This window comes from Myxine glutinosa, unplaced genomic scaffold, assembly GCF_964187855.1.
Source record: "Myxine glutinosa unplaced genomic scaffold, kmMyxGlut1.1 SCAFFOLD_3606, whole genome shotgun sequence".
NCBI classification, from domain to species: Eukaryota; Metazoa; Chordata; class Myxini; order Myxiniformes; family Myxinidae; genus Myxine; species Myxine glutinosa.
The window spans coordinates 1-16,429 of record NW_027619698.1 but is presented as its reverse complement, the minus strand read 5'-3'; the positions used below and the strand labels follow the sequence as shown (position 1 = coordinate 16,429).

Below are 16,429 nucleotides of genomic sequence, written 5' to 3'. Positions count from 1 at the left end.
GATGGCAAGTGGTAAAGCATGTGGTGAGGTGGAAAGAACTGGGAAGTGGCCGTGTGCTGTGTGCAGGAAGGGTGTCGGAGTGAACTCCATTCAATGTACAATGTGCGCTGAGTGGGTTCATCAAAATTGTAGTGGTTTGAGAGGGTCATTAACCAGTGTGGCAGCTACATTCAAGTGCAAGGTGTGCACAGAGGGAGCTGCAAATGGAGGAAATGTTGAGTTGGATCTTGGAGACGGCATGAAGCTGGAAGGTGTGAGAAAATTTTGCTACCTAGGAGACATGCTGAATGGAGAAGGTGGATCAGACTCGGCAACGGTTGCTGGAGTGAGATGTGCATGGGAGAAGTTTCGGGAACTGAGTGGCATGCTGACGAGGAGGGGAGTGTCGTTGAAGCTGAAGGGAAATGTGTGTGCTGCATGTGTGAGAAGTGTTATGATTTATTGGAGCAAGACATGGGTAATGAATGTAGAGCAGAAACGAAAGCTGGAAAGGGTGGAAATGCGAATGGTTCGGTGGATGTGTGGAGTATCGTTGAGAGAGAGGAAGACAAATTATGAATTGCGAAAGATGATGGGAATAAAGCCTGTGATGGATGCTGTGAAGAGAAACGGGTTGAGATGGTTTGGTCATGTGTTGAGGAAGGATGAAAGTGACTGGTTGAGAAGAATGATGGAAATGAATGTGGAAGGAAGTAGAGGATGGGGAAGACTGAGAAAGACTTGGCTAAAGATGGTGGAAGAAGAAATGCGGGCAAGGGAGTTAACAAGGGGAGATGCAGAAAATAGGGCAAAATGGAGAAGACCGTCATGGGGACCGCAGGGCTAACCCACGCTCTGGCAGGGAAGATGGCCTTAAAATGCCTGTTGTTGTTGTTGCGGCATTGCCGGGGCGCCTTCACGCGCCAGGCGATACCGCCGTGCAGCACAGAGACTGTATTGGGAGGAAGAAGTGTGCAATAAATGATTGATTAATTGCATAATTAAAATCAATACAAATCATAAAATAATTTCTTAATCAATTGGCTAATTAATAGCACATCTCAACCACCAGTGGTTTCTATCCGAAGCTGTAACATTTTGAAAATTAATTAAATAAGTCATTAATCGGAAAAAATTAAATAATGAACTGATTAATTGACGAATCAAATAATTAATCGATTGATTAATCAATAAATCAGAAATAGCCTTTACAGCCAAATCACTTGGTCACTGTCATGTCCAAATATTAGCTTCCTGCCTTAGGAAGCCTATTAGCTAGCTTCCTTCCTTCCTTATTAGGTCTCTGCCTTGATTTTGCTACCTCGGAGACATGCTGAATGGAGAAGGTGGATCGGACTCGACAACAGTTGCTGGAGTGAGATGTGCATGGAAGAAGTTTCGGGAACTGAGTGGCGTGCTGATGAGGAGGGGAGTGTCGTTGAAGCTGAAGGGAAAGGTGTATGCTGCATGTGTGAGAAGTGTTATCATTTATGGGAGCGAGACATGGGTAATGAACGTAGGGCAGCAACGAAGGCTGGAAAGGGTGGAAATGCGAATGGGTTCGATGGATGTGCGGAGTATCGTTGAGAGAGAGGAAGACAAATGATGAATTGCGAAAGATGATGGGAATAGAGCCTGTGATTGATGCTGTGAAGAGGAACAGGTTGAGATGGTTTGGTCATGCGTTGAGGAAGGATGAAAGTGACTGGTTGAGAAGAGTGATGGAAATGAATGTAGAAGGAAGTAGAGGACGGGGAAGACCGAGAAAGACTTGGCTAAAGATGGTGGAAGAAGAAATGCGGGCAAGGGGGTTAACAAGGAGAGATGCAGAAAATAGGGCAAAATGGAGAAGATCGTCATGGGGACCGCAAGGCTAACCCCCGCTCTAGCAGGGAAAATGGCCTTAAAATGCATGTTGTGTTGTTGTTGTTGTTGCTTAAAAGGTGCCTGAGATATTGCCCAGATGAGAAAGAAAATAAATAAGTACACAAATAACTAGAGTTGTTAGGGTTGTTAGATTCGGAAATGGAGCGCATACTGCCGCCGTGGGTGGTCGCTGCTGAGCCCTATCTTCCAATGGTAAAAAAATCCTTCAAAAAATTCCTGGATCCGGAATAATATCCTGAGCTTCACCAAAAACTAATCAATTCTTCCTTATCCCATGGGCAAGCATCCCACCAACTTTCATCCAAATCCGTTCAGAACTTTGCCAGATATCTTGTTCACAAACACACAAACACATACGCATGCGCACGATCGAATGCATTACTCCCTGGTGGGAGTAAAAATAATTAAGTAATTCATCTATTTATTGATTAATCAACAAACAAAAAATACTGTTTTTGCCAAAGCACGTGCTCACTATTGTGCCGAAATTTCAGCTTCCTAGCTCAAAGGATGGCTGAGATATCGCCCAGACAAACAAACAAACAAGAAGAAAGAAAGAAAGAAAGAAACCGGAGTGAAACTTGAGTACTCCCTTCCAGCGCGCGTCATCGCCGGGCTCCCTTCGGCGCCCGGCAATGACGTCATGCAGCGCCTGGGGATGGAATAGGAAAGGAGCGGTGTACAATACTTTGGGCCCTCAAATAAATCCATCCGCTCCACCATCGGAAACCAGAAAAAGGAGATTACAAACAACATGAATAACATAAAACAACTTTTTTAATCAAACAGTTTTAAAAAACGTTCTTTTTTTAAACCGTAGGTGAAAAACTGGTAAGAAAAAAAAGTTATAAAAAATCATGACAGGATACAGCACAAAATACATTATTAAAAAGCAAAACCATGCCGACAGTATAAGCACCAGTCGAAAAATCTCCCATAAACATGGTGCTCTAATTTTAACCTTTCCACATCCAGACACCAACCGACAATATCCAAATAGGTTCTTCATGCAAAATCTTCTCTACTCCTCTATCATACACTTCCATCCACCCAATTACCATTGTACACTTCCTTTCCTCCCTTTCACAATCTCCAAAATACACAGCTCATCCTAATCCCCAAGCCAAAAGCTCAACTAGCCCTATTTAAAAGTTTCAGTTAACAACCGTGAATTATTATTAACAACCGTTAATAATTCATCAGATAAAAGCTGAAACTGTAAACAGTACAGCACTAACAACCCAAAGCTATTCTAGCTTCATAGCCGGGGTTATGTGATGGGGGGAAAGCTTCAACGACAAAGTTGTAAAAGGGCAAGAGGTAGTAACCCAAAGCCTTCCTCCAACCTAGCTAAGCCACCTGATGCAATACACCAACTAGTAGTTGCTAATACTGGACTAATGTTAACTAATGTCAAATACTAGTTAGTGCTAACCAATCATGGTAACTTATGTTTAATAATGTTCAATGACAATGGAGGACAATTCAGAAAGCAGTAATGCCAAAATGCAAGGTGACCAGGATGGAGGCAGCATAACAAACTATCCCAGAGATAACATAATATGTCCTCTTTACATATATGTTGCTGGTGGACCTCAGGTAAAGGCAGCCAAATGACCTCAGGCAGAAACTGCTGGTAGACCTCAGGCAATTGCATTCATGTAAGGAGACGCTGCCATTTGAAATATAAAATCGTGGTTCGTCTCAGGAAGAGGATGTTTGTTGTTTATTCTGCACAGGCACATTTTCTAAACTGAAGTTTCCGACTGTAGTCTCAGCACAAACCGACGGGACTTTGGGTCTTCTGGAGATTCACACAGGCGGAGCACTGGCAATCCTGTTGCTGTGACAACCAAAGACAAGCCCCCTGACTGACGCATAGTAAAACAGGTCCCTGGACGGAGAGCAGAACTTGGTGCTTCGGCAGAAATCAGCAGCCAATCACTGTTGAGACCGGCCGATGCACCATACCACATCGATGGACCGGGAACCAGGTATGGCTCGAGAAAAGCCTGCAAAAGTATGGTGGGTTGGATACAAGAAGATCGCTTTAAAATTACATGGGTGAGGATAGGCAAAGAGACAGTGGGCAAAACTCGGCAGGGGTGGTATTTCTCACCCTTGCAGTGAGTCCATGACCAAGGCAAAATGCCAGATGACGGAGAATTCCTTCCATGCTGTGCAACCCCTGCTGCCTCGTCGCCCGCAAGAATTTCTGTAAAGCACGTGCCACTGCGGGAAACACTGCCTGGGCTGCTTCTCGAGGATCCATGGGGCCACCGGGTGATGGTGGTGCAGGTTGGGCAGTTGGTTGGCCACCCCCAGGAGGCTGAGGTGTGGCTGCTGCACCACTTGGCCGCTCTTCAGGGCCATCGGCAATGCAACGCACATGAGTGAAAGCCTCTTCGGCAGCAAGAACCAGCCTAGAAGAAATATTCAGGAACAGAAGAAGGCAATGCAATCTATTGTGCCAAAAACATATAATACAAGCTTAAATGAAAACAAAACAAAATAGCAAAACTATAATCAAAACAAGGTATTGGTTTTTGTATCATAAAGATCTGGGAAATAACAGCAAAAACAACTAGAAAGTATTTGAAAATGCAAAGCCTGTCCGTGGCCGCTTTGTATTTGGACTTCTACTTCCATATTGTTATGTCGGTGGGGTAGAGATGACTTTAGACCAGGTAGATTTGTGTAGGTAGCATGCTCCGATTATCGTGAAGAAGAACCACCACCATGTAACAAGTAGAGGACCTGTTTAGCCCGAATGTCGGATGAAGTGGTATATTTGTCCCCGTCACGAGGGGGCAGGGCATGTTATTTAGCTCAGGGATTAGGTTAAGCAATTCCTTGTACGTCGTTCCCAATGTGATTTACCCCTTTGTCTCTTTTGGCACCGCACCACACGTAGGGCTAGAATCCCACATTTAAACGCCCTAATAATAAAACCTACTGGAAGCCAGGCATCAAGCACTAGGGCCAACAACCCCGACTTGGCAGGCATACATAGCTCGGGCAGGCCTGCCCCGAGGAGTCGTGATTGGCCAGGGATCTTGATTGACAAGGAAGGCCGGAGTAAGAAGGGACTCGCTGATTGGTGGAGGGAAGGACGAGTAAGAAGCATCTCGCTGGTTGGAGGAGAAGCACCGATGACATCAGAGGACGGGGAGCAAAGTGGTTGGTGCGCGCGGACATCTGGCTTCTCGTGCTGGATGTCAAAGTGGAGGATTGTGCTTGCTCGCTGCACGGGGAGGCTTGATCATATAAACGCTGCGTTCCGAGACTTGGCTGGTGGACGTAAGGCAGAAGAACCGCGGACGGAGAGCTGCAGTTTTCCAGGCAGGAGCGACTCGTGGACGAGCGCTGCTGGGCTGCAGCGTGATGAGGCGCGGCATAAAGAACGAGGGCGCCTTGAGGCCTGGATCCTCGCGAGGACTTTGCACCCAGGCTTGTTCCCGCGCACGGACCTATGGGACCCGTTCGCGGACTGACGAGACCAGCCGATTGAGTCAAGTCCACCACATAAATCACACCATTATTTTCCAGTTCTTCCATCCCTTTTGTCTGTGTTTGGTTCTGTGTGCGGGAGCGCTCCATATAGGAAATTTATTTATCGTCGCACTTTTCTTTGTACTGGCATTCCGTTTTAATAAACCTGTTTATTTTTGTACATTTGAAATCCGGTTCGTTTGAGTTTATTTTCTGCAGGTTCAGGAACTGCCGGCGAGACCACAGGTAAGCGATTCCGTTTTCCCCTTCTCTTTCTTCCTCCAGCGCATATAGTAAAATCCGCATTTGATCAGTCGCCTCGGAGTTAAAAGCTCGCTATTGGCTATCCGTTCCTTGGAGAGATCGTTATCGCCAGGAACACGACAATATTCTAAACATGATGAAAACAGCTAAAACGAGAAAGGCACTCAGTAGAGAGCATCCCTCCCTCCACCAGGTACGTTTTGTATCCGACTGATAGGCCGGATCTTGATTCGGACCTGAACCAAAATCCAATCAGCTTGTTCTAGTCACCTAACCAACTCATCCACCAAGTTTAGTCATAACTCATCCATAACCTTTATTAAATATGTTATATATCGCTTTTCACCCGATCTCTCAATGGTGAAGAATCATTTAAAAAGTAAATAATTCTCGTATCCGAATCCATATTCAGATCTTCACCAAAATCTAACCGAGTTGTCCTCGTCAGACACCCAACCGATCCACCAAGTTTTGTCCAAATCCATCCACAACTTTTTGAGATATCCTGCTATGTATCGTTTTGGGCCCTATCTCCCAATGGTGAAGAATCACTTAAAAAATTATACTAGCCGGATCGGAATCCGGATCTTCACCAAAATCTAATCATTTCGTCCTCGTCACATAGGCTACACATCTATGCCAAATTCCATCCAAATCTGTCCACAACTTTTTGAGATATCTTGTTCACAGACAGACAAAGACAGACAGACAGACAGGGGTGAAAACATAACCTCCATCCACCTTTGGTGGTGGAGGTAGTAAAATACAAAAATATTTGATGATTTCAGGTGAACTTGACCTTTTGACCTCAAAACAATCAGCTTCGAGCATTATTGGTGAACCAATTCTGTGATCCAATATGGAAACCCTGTTCAAATTTCAAGTCAATCGGATGAAAAGTTATTGTATGCAAATTGGCCGCATGGCCAGTTTGGCCTGGATCCGGTTGTCGATTTCTGATCAGAAGATTTTTGAATGAAACACCAATATTTGGGGCAAAATCCCCCTTTTCCCCCCTTTTATATGGGTTGCATCCGGACAGGGAGCATAACCCCATGCGACCTTGCCATCCTGATACATCGGACCATATTATATTTCGTCTATATCAATTGGGTAGATTGTGAGGGGATGTTTTAGTCAAACGTTAACGGACGGACAGAAGTACGGACATCGGGACCTACTCTACGAGGTTATTTTGGATAACAATGAATGAGTCCTGCCACATTAGTCACTCCATACCCGCTTATCCTTTGGGGTCTTTGGTATAGCTTGCCCCTCCCCATCTGCTATTTTTTTACCCTCTTAACCCACACCTATCAAATTGCCTCCCTGAACATATCCAAGTGCATTCTTTCTTCTACTCATTTAAGGGATGTGAGCCACTGCCATCTCATGTTGTCTGTTATTCCTACTTATCTTCACTCCTCTTGCTGATTCTTCCTTACTGTGAAACTGCAGTTGATTTGACCACATTGGCTTTGTTCGTTTTTATGTTTGCTGGCACGACTTTTGTTTCTTCAATACCCCTCCATTCCAACGTGGTGTTTTGATATCTCATCCGCTGCTGTTCTGCGCTTTCATGAACCTTGATCTCCAAATGTATTTTTAAAGCTCACTCCAAATAATTAACTGGTTAGACATTGAACTGCATTTTCATTCCATGCAATGCCGACATAGCATAGCAGAGAATGTTGGTAAAGCAGTCCGTTTAAAATACAGTTTGCCTTGTGTTTCACAACAGCACGTCGTTTCAGTATTAAGATACAAAAATAAATTAGAGTGAAGTCAATGGCGTGCCATTGCAAATCCCTACAGCTTCCCACCTAAATGGCAAAAACTTGAAAGAGGGCAAAAAGTTCCACCAGCAATGACGCAATATCAAATTTTAAGTTGAAATTTTAAGCGGTGAAGCCACTTCAATCTTTAGCTATGCCCTTCCATCCATCCGTCACGAATAAGGAAGAACTATCTTTCTAGCCAACAGTGTTTAATTACCTCCGCGACCGAAGGTTTATGGAGGTTATGTTTTCACCCCAGCCTGTTTGTTACTTGCCGGAAAAGATTCCGGCAAGTATGTTGATCGGTTGGTTTGTTAGTCTGTTTGTCTGTGCGCAGCACTACGTCTACACCGTTGCACGTAGAATCACCAAACTTTATACACATATTTGTCTTGCCTTGGAATAGACTGTGCCCAATTGATGACGTCATCAGTCACGTGGTTCGGCCACCATCTTGGAAAAACCGAAAAATTTTGCACCTCTATATCTCCGAAAGTGCTGAATAGAAAAAATTGAGACATGGCTCATTGTAAAGAACTCTCCATGGGGAATAAAATATGTTAATGATGATGTCATAGGTTCCTCCATTATGACGTCATAATTCGACAAGTAGAAAACTTCATCCGATCAAGATGAAATTTCTTGAGCATCATCAAGGAATAAATTAGTTTAGAAAACAAATAATGACGACGTCATCGGCCACGTGGTACGGCCGCCATATTTGTCCAAAACGGCCGATAAAAAAGTACATTCCGGCAAGTCCGAGGCCTCTGACCGATTTTTCATCTGTCTGTCTGTCTGTTTGCAGTACTACATCTACACCGTTTCACATAGCATCGCCAAACTTTGCACACATATTTGTCTTGCCCTGGAATAGACTGTGCCCAATTGATGATGTCATCAGTCACGTGGTTCGGCCGCCATCTTGGAACAACCGGAAAAATTTGCACCTCTATATCTCTGAAAGTGCTGAATAGAAAAAATTGAGACATGGCTCATTGTAAAGAACTCTCCATGGGGAATAAAATGTGTTAACGATGATGTCATAGGTGCCTCCATTATGACGTCATAATTCAACAAATACAAAAAACTTAATCCGATCAAGATGCAATTTCTTGAGCGCCATGTCGGCATAAACTGGTGGAGAAAAAAAAGAATGATAACGTCATCGGTCACGTGGTTCGGCCGCCATCTTGGAAAAACGGAAAAAATTTGCACCTCTATATCTCTGAAAGTGCTGAATAGAAAAAATTGAGACATGGTTCATTGTAAAGAACTCTCCATGGGGAATAAAATATGTTAATGATGATGTCATTGGTGTCTCCATTATGACGTCATAATTCGACAAGTACAAAATTTCATTTGATCAAGATGCAATTTCTTGAGCATCATCAAGGAATAAATTAGTTTCGAAAACAAATAATGATGACGTCATCGGTCACATGGTTCGGCCACCATATTATGTTAAATAAAATATGTTAATGATGATGTCATTGGTGTCTCCATTATGACGTCATAATTCGACAAGTACAAAATTTCATTTGATCAAGATGCAATTTCTTGAGCATCATCAAGGAATAAATTAGTTTCGAAAACAAATAATGACGACGTCATCGGTCACATGGTTCGGCCACCATATTTGTCCAAAATGGATGATAAGAAAGTACATTCCGGCAAGTCCTCGGTCTCTGACCGATTTTTCATTTGTCTGTCTGTCTGTCCGTTTGTGAACACGATATCTCAAAAAGTTGTGGACGGATTCGGACGAAATTTGGCAGAGAGGTAGTGTATGTGACAAGGACAAAATGGTTAGATTTTAGTGAAGATCCGGATTCGGATCCGGCTAGTAGAATTTTCAGTGATTCATCACCATTGGGAGATGGGGCAAAAAACGATACATAGCAGGATATCCAAAAACGTTATGGACGGATTTGAACGAACCTTGGTGGACAGCTTGGGTGTGTGACAAGGACTAATCGATTCGATTTTGGTGAAGATCTGAATATGGAGCCGGATACAAGAGTTATTTATTTTTAAAGTTATTCTTCACCATTGAGAGATAGGGATAAACCCGATACATATCACAATATTTTAAAAAGTTATGGACGCGTCATGACTAAACTTGGTGGAGGAGTTGGTTAGGTGACGAGAACAATCCGATTAATTATGTTTGAGGTCCGAATCCAGATTCAGCCTATCAGTGGGATGCAAAACAAACTGTTCAGCTTCATTTCGGGGGGTATGCACGCTACCGAGTGCCGTTCTAGTTCTTAATGGTTAAAAGGGTGATTAAAAAGGGTGATTAAAAAGGGTGATTAAAAAGGGTGATTAAAAAGGGTGATTAAAAAGGGTGATTAAAAAGGGTGATTAAAAAGGGTGATTAAAAAGGGTGATTAAAAAGGGTGATTAAAAAGGGTGATTAAAAAGGGTGATTAAAAAGGGTGATTCAAAAGGGTGATTCAAAAGGGTGATTCAAAAGGGTGATTCAAAAGGGTGATTCAAAAGGGCGATTCAAAAGGGCGATTCAAAAGGGCGATTCAAAAGGGCGATTCAAAAGGGCGATTCAAAAGGGCGATTCAAAAGGGCGATTCAAAAGGGCGATTCAAAAGGGTGATTCAAAAGGATCATTCAAAAGGGTCATTCAAAAGGGTTTTGTTAGTTTATAGGCTTTGCCTATTTCATATTTAAAATGTCGAACTGAACCGCTTCCTTTGGACACGGGTGCGATGTCCTTTTTCCATTTTGAACTCTGTGACCCTAAATCCCCATCCCCTCCCCACTGACATGAACCGGGGGTCAAATCCCAAAAATTGTAGATATTTAAGGCGTCCCTCAATGTTGATTGCACATAAAGTTTCATTTTTTTAAAAATGTTTGAAAATGTGTCCGTAATTACATATTTTGGTATTTGACCTTTTGAACCAACCCTATGGGGTGGGGCCAAAATGATACTGCTCTTGCAGTTTCTTGCCATGTGGTGATGATAACTACCAAGTTGGGTGAATTTATGAACATCCGTTTAGGCCGAGATAGCGTGACGGACAGGCAGGCAGAACCAATTAAAACATCACCTCATTTTTAGCTCAGCTGGAACGAAGTTCAGGGGAGCTCATGTGATGGCACGTCGTCCATCAGTCCGTCAGTCCATCAACACTTGCAACTTATTCTCTGAAACCGCAGATGGGATTGTGACCAAATCTGGCACAAATGATATTTGTTATGTTGTGTCTAAAGTTTGTTCACGGCATTTAAAAAAAAAATCGGGGTTTAAGGTAGTCTGTGGAGGGGGTTCCCCAAAATAGGTATTTTTCTGTTTGTTTAAAGTCATGATTACGTTTGTATGATTCTACATGCTGTCCTGTATTCTAGCAACCATTGAAAGGTTTAAAATACCTTTAGTCAGTGCAGTATGCCGTTTATTATAACAGGTGAGCGCCAGGGGTATTGCCCCTATGTTTTTTTTCAAAAAGTGTGCGGATAAACATGACGATGATTAACCTGCAAATAGCAAATCATGCTTCCTTGCTTCCCCATTGTATGTTGGGGATATGATTGTAACATTCCACTGCCAAGTACACACTGGCAGGGAAGCCTGAGGGTACCAATAGCACAAAAAGTGGAGTGATGGGTCCAAGACCAAGTGGGAAATCTTCGAGGCTATTAAAGGCAGGCAAGAGCCACATTCATGCCAATTACCTTCGGTGGTGGACGTAACTATCACTAATATTTTCATATTCTCAAAAGGTTGTGGACAGATTCGAAGAAAACGTGGTGGACAAGATGGGTGTGGGGCAATGAAGAATCGTTTAGATTTTGGTGAAGATCCAGATACTGGAATTTTTAAGTGATTCTTCAGTATTGAGAGATGGGGCTAAAAACGATATTACAACACGATATTTCAAAAAATTGTGGATGGATTCGGACAAAACTACATAGACGAGTTGGTTAGGTGACGAGAACAAGCCGATTTGAATTTGTTTCAGGTCCGCATCCAGAACCGGCCTATCAATGGGATACAAATGTAAACTGTTCAGCCTGGTGGAGGTATGCGCTCTACTGAGTGATGTTCTAGTTTTATAGATATAATTGAAGGAATATTCAGGGCATCAGTGACAGAAAAAGCACCACAGTAGTTTTAGGTGAGCGTGCCCTGAAAGTGTCGAAAGTGCAAAATGGCACAGTAAAAGTTCACATTAGTGAAACGAAATGGAAACATCCCTCTTGAATCTCATGCCTGACAGTTTGTGTGATGCTGAAAGATGAATAAACTCTGATAGCTGGATAAGACTCCTCACCCGTTGATTGCTCCGTTTCACATCCCTAACACCTCTACTCCCTGTAGTCTCATACCAGATTTCTTCAGATTCTCTTTTCTTCCTCAACTCTCTCCATACTCAACTGTTCAAAATTCTCAACTTATTCTCAACAACAACACAACTCCCTCAAACGGTCTCCTCTAATGTACTACCCCTCATTCCTTCTTTGCACCACCCCCTAAATCAGACAGATGGACACAAGTAACGGCTCATTTGAACCAGTCATACAGAACGGAATACAAACGCATGTTCAGATGTCCATTCCACTTCCAAACTGACAGTTAATTTAGGTGGTGGGGAAACATCTGAAATAAACGAACAACAACAAAATAAAACCTGCTCGACATCTAAATAAAACTCAACCTCCATGGCCCAATAATGTAACATGGTACTGTATGTAAATCAAGGGACTTATCATTAGGAAAGAAAGCATGTATTTTAGCTAGCTATACACATGAAATAACAGTACTTTCATTGGAGGTGGGGAGGAGGGGAGAGGGAGTCGTTTGTCTCGATTATTTGGGATGTACGTGCGGCTTGTGCACATGAACTCCAGCAAGTTAATATGTTGAGAACCACTGGCATACATCATCAATGTCTCTCATTTCAATAGAACAGTCATTGTGACTTGACATTTACGCTTAATGGGAAAAAAAAATTGGGATAGGTAAATAAATTAATATTAAGAGTTTAAAATTTGTCATTTATTTCATTTTAAGAACTGCACCCTTGAACTTGTACAAAGCATGGCTGTGTATGTCATGTGCCCTTTCAGTCGCACCTTGCTCGTCGTTTCCGCACCCTCCGTTCCATCTCTGCCTCCTCATAATACAAGTCGTTGTGACTATTGTCACGGCGACGAGCTGCAGCAGCCATGATGGCTTGCGAGTGTTCAGCTCCCCCACCGGGATTACCTATAAAGGAAGAGCCATGACAGTAGTGGCAGAAAAGCACACTGGCAGTCAAGCAAGGGATTTATTTTGAGCACAGGCATCTGAGAAAAGTAAAACAATGAATTAACTAGAACGCCACTCAGTAGAGCGCATACTCCTGCCGTGGGTCATTGGAATAGTACGATTTCACAAAAGTTTGAGGGAGTAGTTCAGTGACAACACAAGACAAGACAACACAAGACAAGACAACACAAGACAGACACTGCACAGATGTGTGTGTGTATATATATATATATATATATATATATACATATACATATATATATATATATACATATACATATATATATATATACATATATATATATATATATATATATATATACATATACATATATATATATATATATATATATATATATATACATATACATATATATATACATATACATATATATACATATACATATATATATATATATATATATATACATATACATATATATATATATATACATATATATATACATATATACATATACATATACATATATACATATATACATATATATATATACATATATACATATATATATATACATATACATACATATACATATATATATATATACTAGCAGAAGTACCTGGCATTGCCGGGCGGGGGAGGAGGAGGGGAGGGGGAAGAGGAGGGGAGGGGAACGGGGGGGGAGGGGGGGGAGGGGGAAGGGGAAGGGGGGGAAGAGGAGGGGAGGGGAACAGGGGGGAGGGGGGAGGGGGAGGGGGAAGGGGGAAGGGGGGGAGAGGGGAGGGGGAGGGGGGGAGGGGGGAGGGGGGAGGGGAAGGGGGAGGGGGGGAGGGGAGGGTGTGGGGGTGCCCGGGGGAAGAAGGGCCCCCTCCCCCTCCCCCTCTCCCCCCTCCCCTCCTCTTCCCCCTCCCCTCCTCCTCCCCCTTAACACCAGGGGGGTTGACTCAGCCCGTCATCCTACCGAGGTCGGCAAATTGAGTACTGTGTGCCGCAAGAGGCGCCTAACAGGGTTGGCGGCACGAACCCGGAAGTCGGAACTCATTGTCGTCAAATAAATGTAGCATGTATGTTTCACTCTCTGTCACATGCCGTTGGTCCCATGTCAATCGGATGAAGTTGAAAAATTAACATTTCGAAGTTTCTCTGGGACGTACTGATTCCGAATAATGAAGTTGAAAAATTAACGTTCCGAAATACGCTAATTACGCTAACAGAAGCGCTGGTGCTGCGAAGCGCTAGAGGGAGCGCTGCGCTCCCTCCCTTCGATTCCCTCCCTCTTCTGCTAGCGTTTCTGCGCTAATACGCTAATTTTAAAACCCGAAAGTTTTTTAAAATTTAAGGTGTGCTGTAGTTGCTCTGAGACGTACTGATTCCGAATATGCCTTTGGTTTTTCTCTGCGATGATTAGTTCTCGAGTTATAAGAGAACAAACAAACATACTTTACTGCTTTATATATATAGAAGTTGGTACGATTCGGCCAAGGAATCCCAGAGATAATTGCAATTAAGTGAGCCGTGACGTCACGGAACGCCCCGCCGGTAATATATTATAATTTATGGTAATCTATGCAGCACGACATGGTCATCACGGAAAACAAGGCGCCTTTGCCGGCGCAAAACGGCTCTCACAGGGTCAAACTCGGTATCGTTGTGAGCGCACGGTTCAGCCCTTCAAGAAAAAGTTTATTTTGTAAAAATCGAACCACGCGTTAAAAGATATGACTGGTTTTGTTCGCCGGCACGTCGGCGCTCGAATCGGCTTGCGATAAAATCCAACATGTCCTTTGTCGGGGTCGTCTGAACCAACCACGGGGCCTAGAAGGCTGGGGACTGGTCCTCAAAAGTTAGGTCTCGATCATATCTCGTAATGCTGGAAGCTGCACGTCTCTGTGATAATCTTGTGGACCATGACAAGAGATCGTGCGAGTCGCTCGCAACGGCTTCAAGCACTTCCGCATTCGACCATTTCATGAACGCCATACGCCCCGCCCATCAAAGCGCGTATGTATTAAACGAACATACAGTGGCCCATGTGTCGTCATTTGCACATGCGCCCAAAGTCTTTGCAGGAACATGAAGCATCGGAACAGCGCATTTGCGCATGCGCAAGAGTGAGAACCGCCTGTGCACCATTACGCTAACAGAAGCGCTGGCGCTGCGAAGTGCTAGAGGGAGGGCTGCGCTCCCTCCCTTCGATTCCCTCCCTCTTCTGCTAGCGCTTCTGCGCTAATACGCTAATTTTAAAACCCGAAGTTTTTTAAAATTTAAGGTGTGCTGTAGTTGCTCTGAGATGTACTGATTCCGAATATGCCTTTGGTTTTTCTCTGCGATGAGTAGTTCTCGCGTTATAAGTGGACAAACAAACAAACATACTTTACTGCTTTATATATATATATATATATATATATATATATATATACATATACATATATACATATATATATATACATATATATATATACATATATATATATACATATATATATATATACATATATATATATACATATATATATATATACATATATATATATACATATATATATATACATATATATATATATACATATATATATATACATATATATATATACATATATATATATACATATATATATATACATATATATATATATACATATATATATATATATATATATATATATATATATATATATATATAGATAGATAGATAGATAGATAGATAGATAGATAGATAGATAGATATAGATATATATATATATATATATATGATTAAAAACACCTCACAGCCCCCAAAACACGAAATTAAAAACACTTCACAGCCACGAAACACGAAATTAAAAACACCTCAGCCACAAAACACGAAATTAAAAACACTTCACAGCCACAAAACACGAAATTAAAAACACCTCACCACCACGTCATTTTACACCTCACCACCACATAATTCAAAATACCTCACCACAACGTGATTCAAAACCACCACAACGTTATTAAAAACACTTCACAACCATGGAAATAAAAGTTTCAGGGAGTAGTTCAGTGACAACAGACACTGCCCAGATATGTAGATATATAGATAAATAAACCTGAAAATCGCAGAACCAGAATTATTTATTTGGTCTGGGAAGCCCATGCGAGGTTTCTTCTTCTTCAGCCTCACAACCCTGGGTGAATATGCGATCTTTAAAAAAAAAGTTGGAATTTTGCCAAATCTGTTTTATTCGTTTGTTAATATACCTTGACAAATCTGGAACTAAGTCTTTATAAGTTCATCAAATACTGACACCGCGAATGACATTCGCTGAGCTAAATGTTGATATCTCTTCTGAGGTAAAAAAAAAATAAATAATAAAACAGTTTTAAAGCATTATACGTATCAAACGATACATTTTATGAAACAGGGAAACCTAATACACACTTTGGTTTTAAAATGACAGAATGTCTTTATTAGAAAAAAAAAAAATGAACATTGAAGATGACGGTGCTAAAAAAATACACCGCTCTAACGCATAACCACGAGTTTAAACTACATTTACAACAAATATGAAAACTATTTTCATATCACAATGTTAAATATAGAATATATAGAAGATAATGTTAAAAAAAAAAATGAGCCCGATCTTCCAATGGTAAAAAAATCCTTCAAAAAATTCCTGGATCGGGAATAATATCCTGAGCTTCACCAAAAACTAATCAATTCTTCCTTATCCCAAGGGCAATCATCCCACCAACTTTCATCCAAATCCGTTCAGAACTTTTCCAGATATCTTACACACACACACACACACACACACACACACACACACACAC

General features: G+C 42.0%; 1 protein-coding gene across 1 annotated transcript; it reads right to left on the bottom strand.

The window, feature by feature from the left end:
* Positions 1 to 2,625: 2,625 nt before the first annotated feature.
* LOC144889422 (vang-like protein 1) lies at positions 2,626 to 12,630 on the bottom strand (the record flags this gene model as incomplete). Its single annotated transcript, XM_078769635.1, is given in 3 exon segments — positions 2,626 to 3,878; positions 3,986 to 4,289; positions 12,498 to 12,630. Coding segments are annotated over 3 exon segments (701 nt in total), but the record flags the coding sequence as incomplete, so codon positions are not given.
* Positions 12,631 to 16,429: the final 3,799 nt, after the last annotated feature.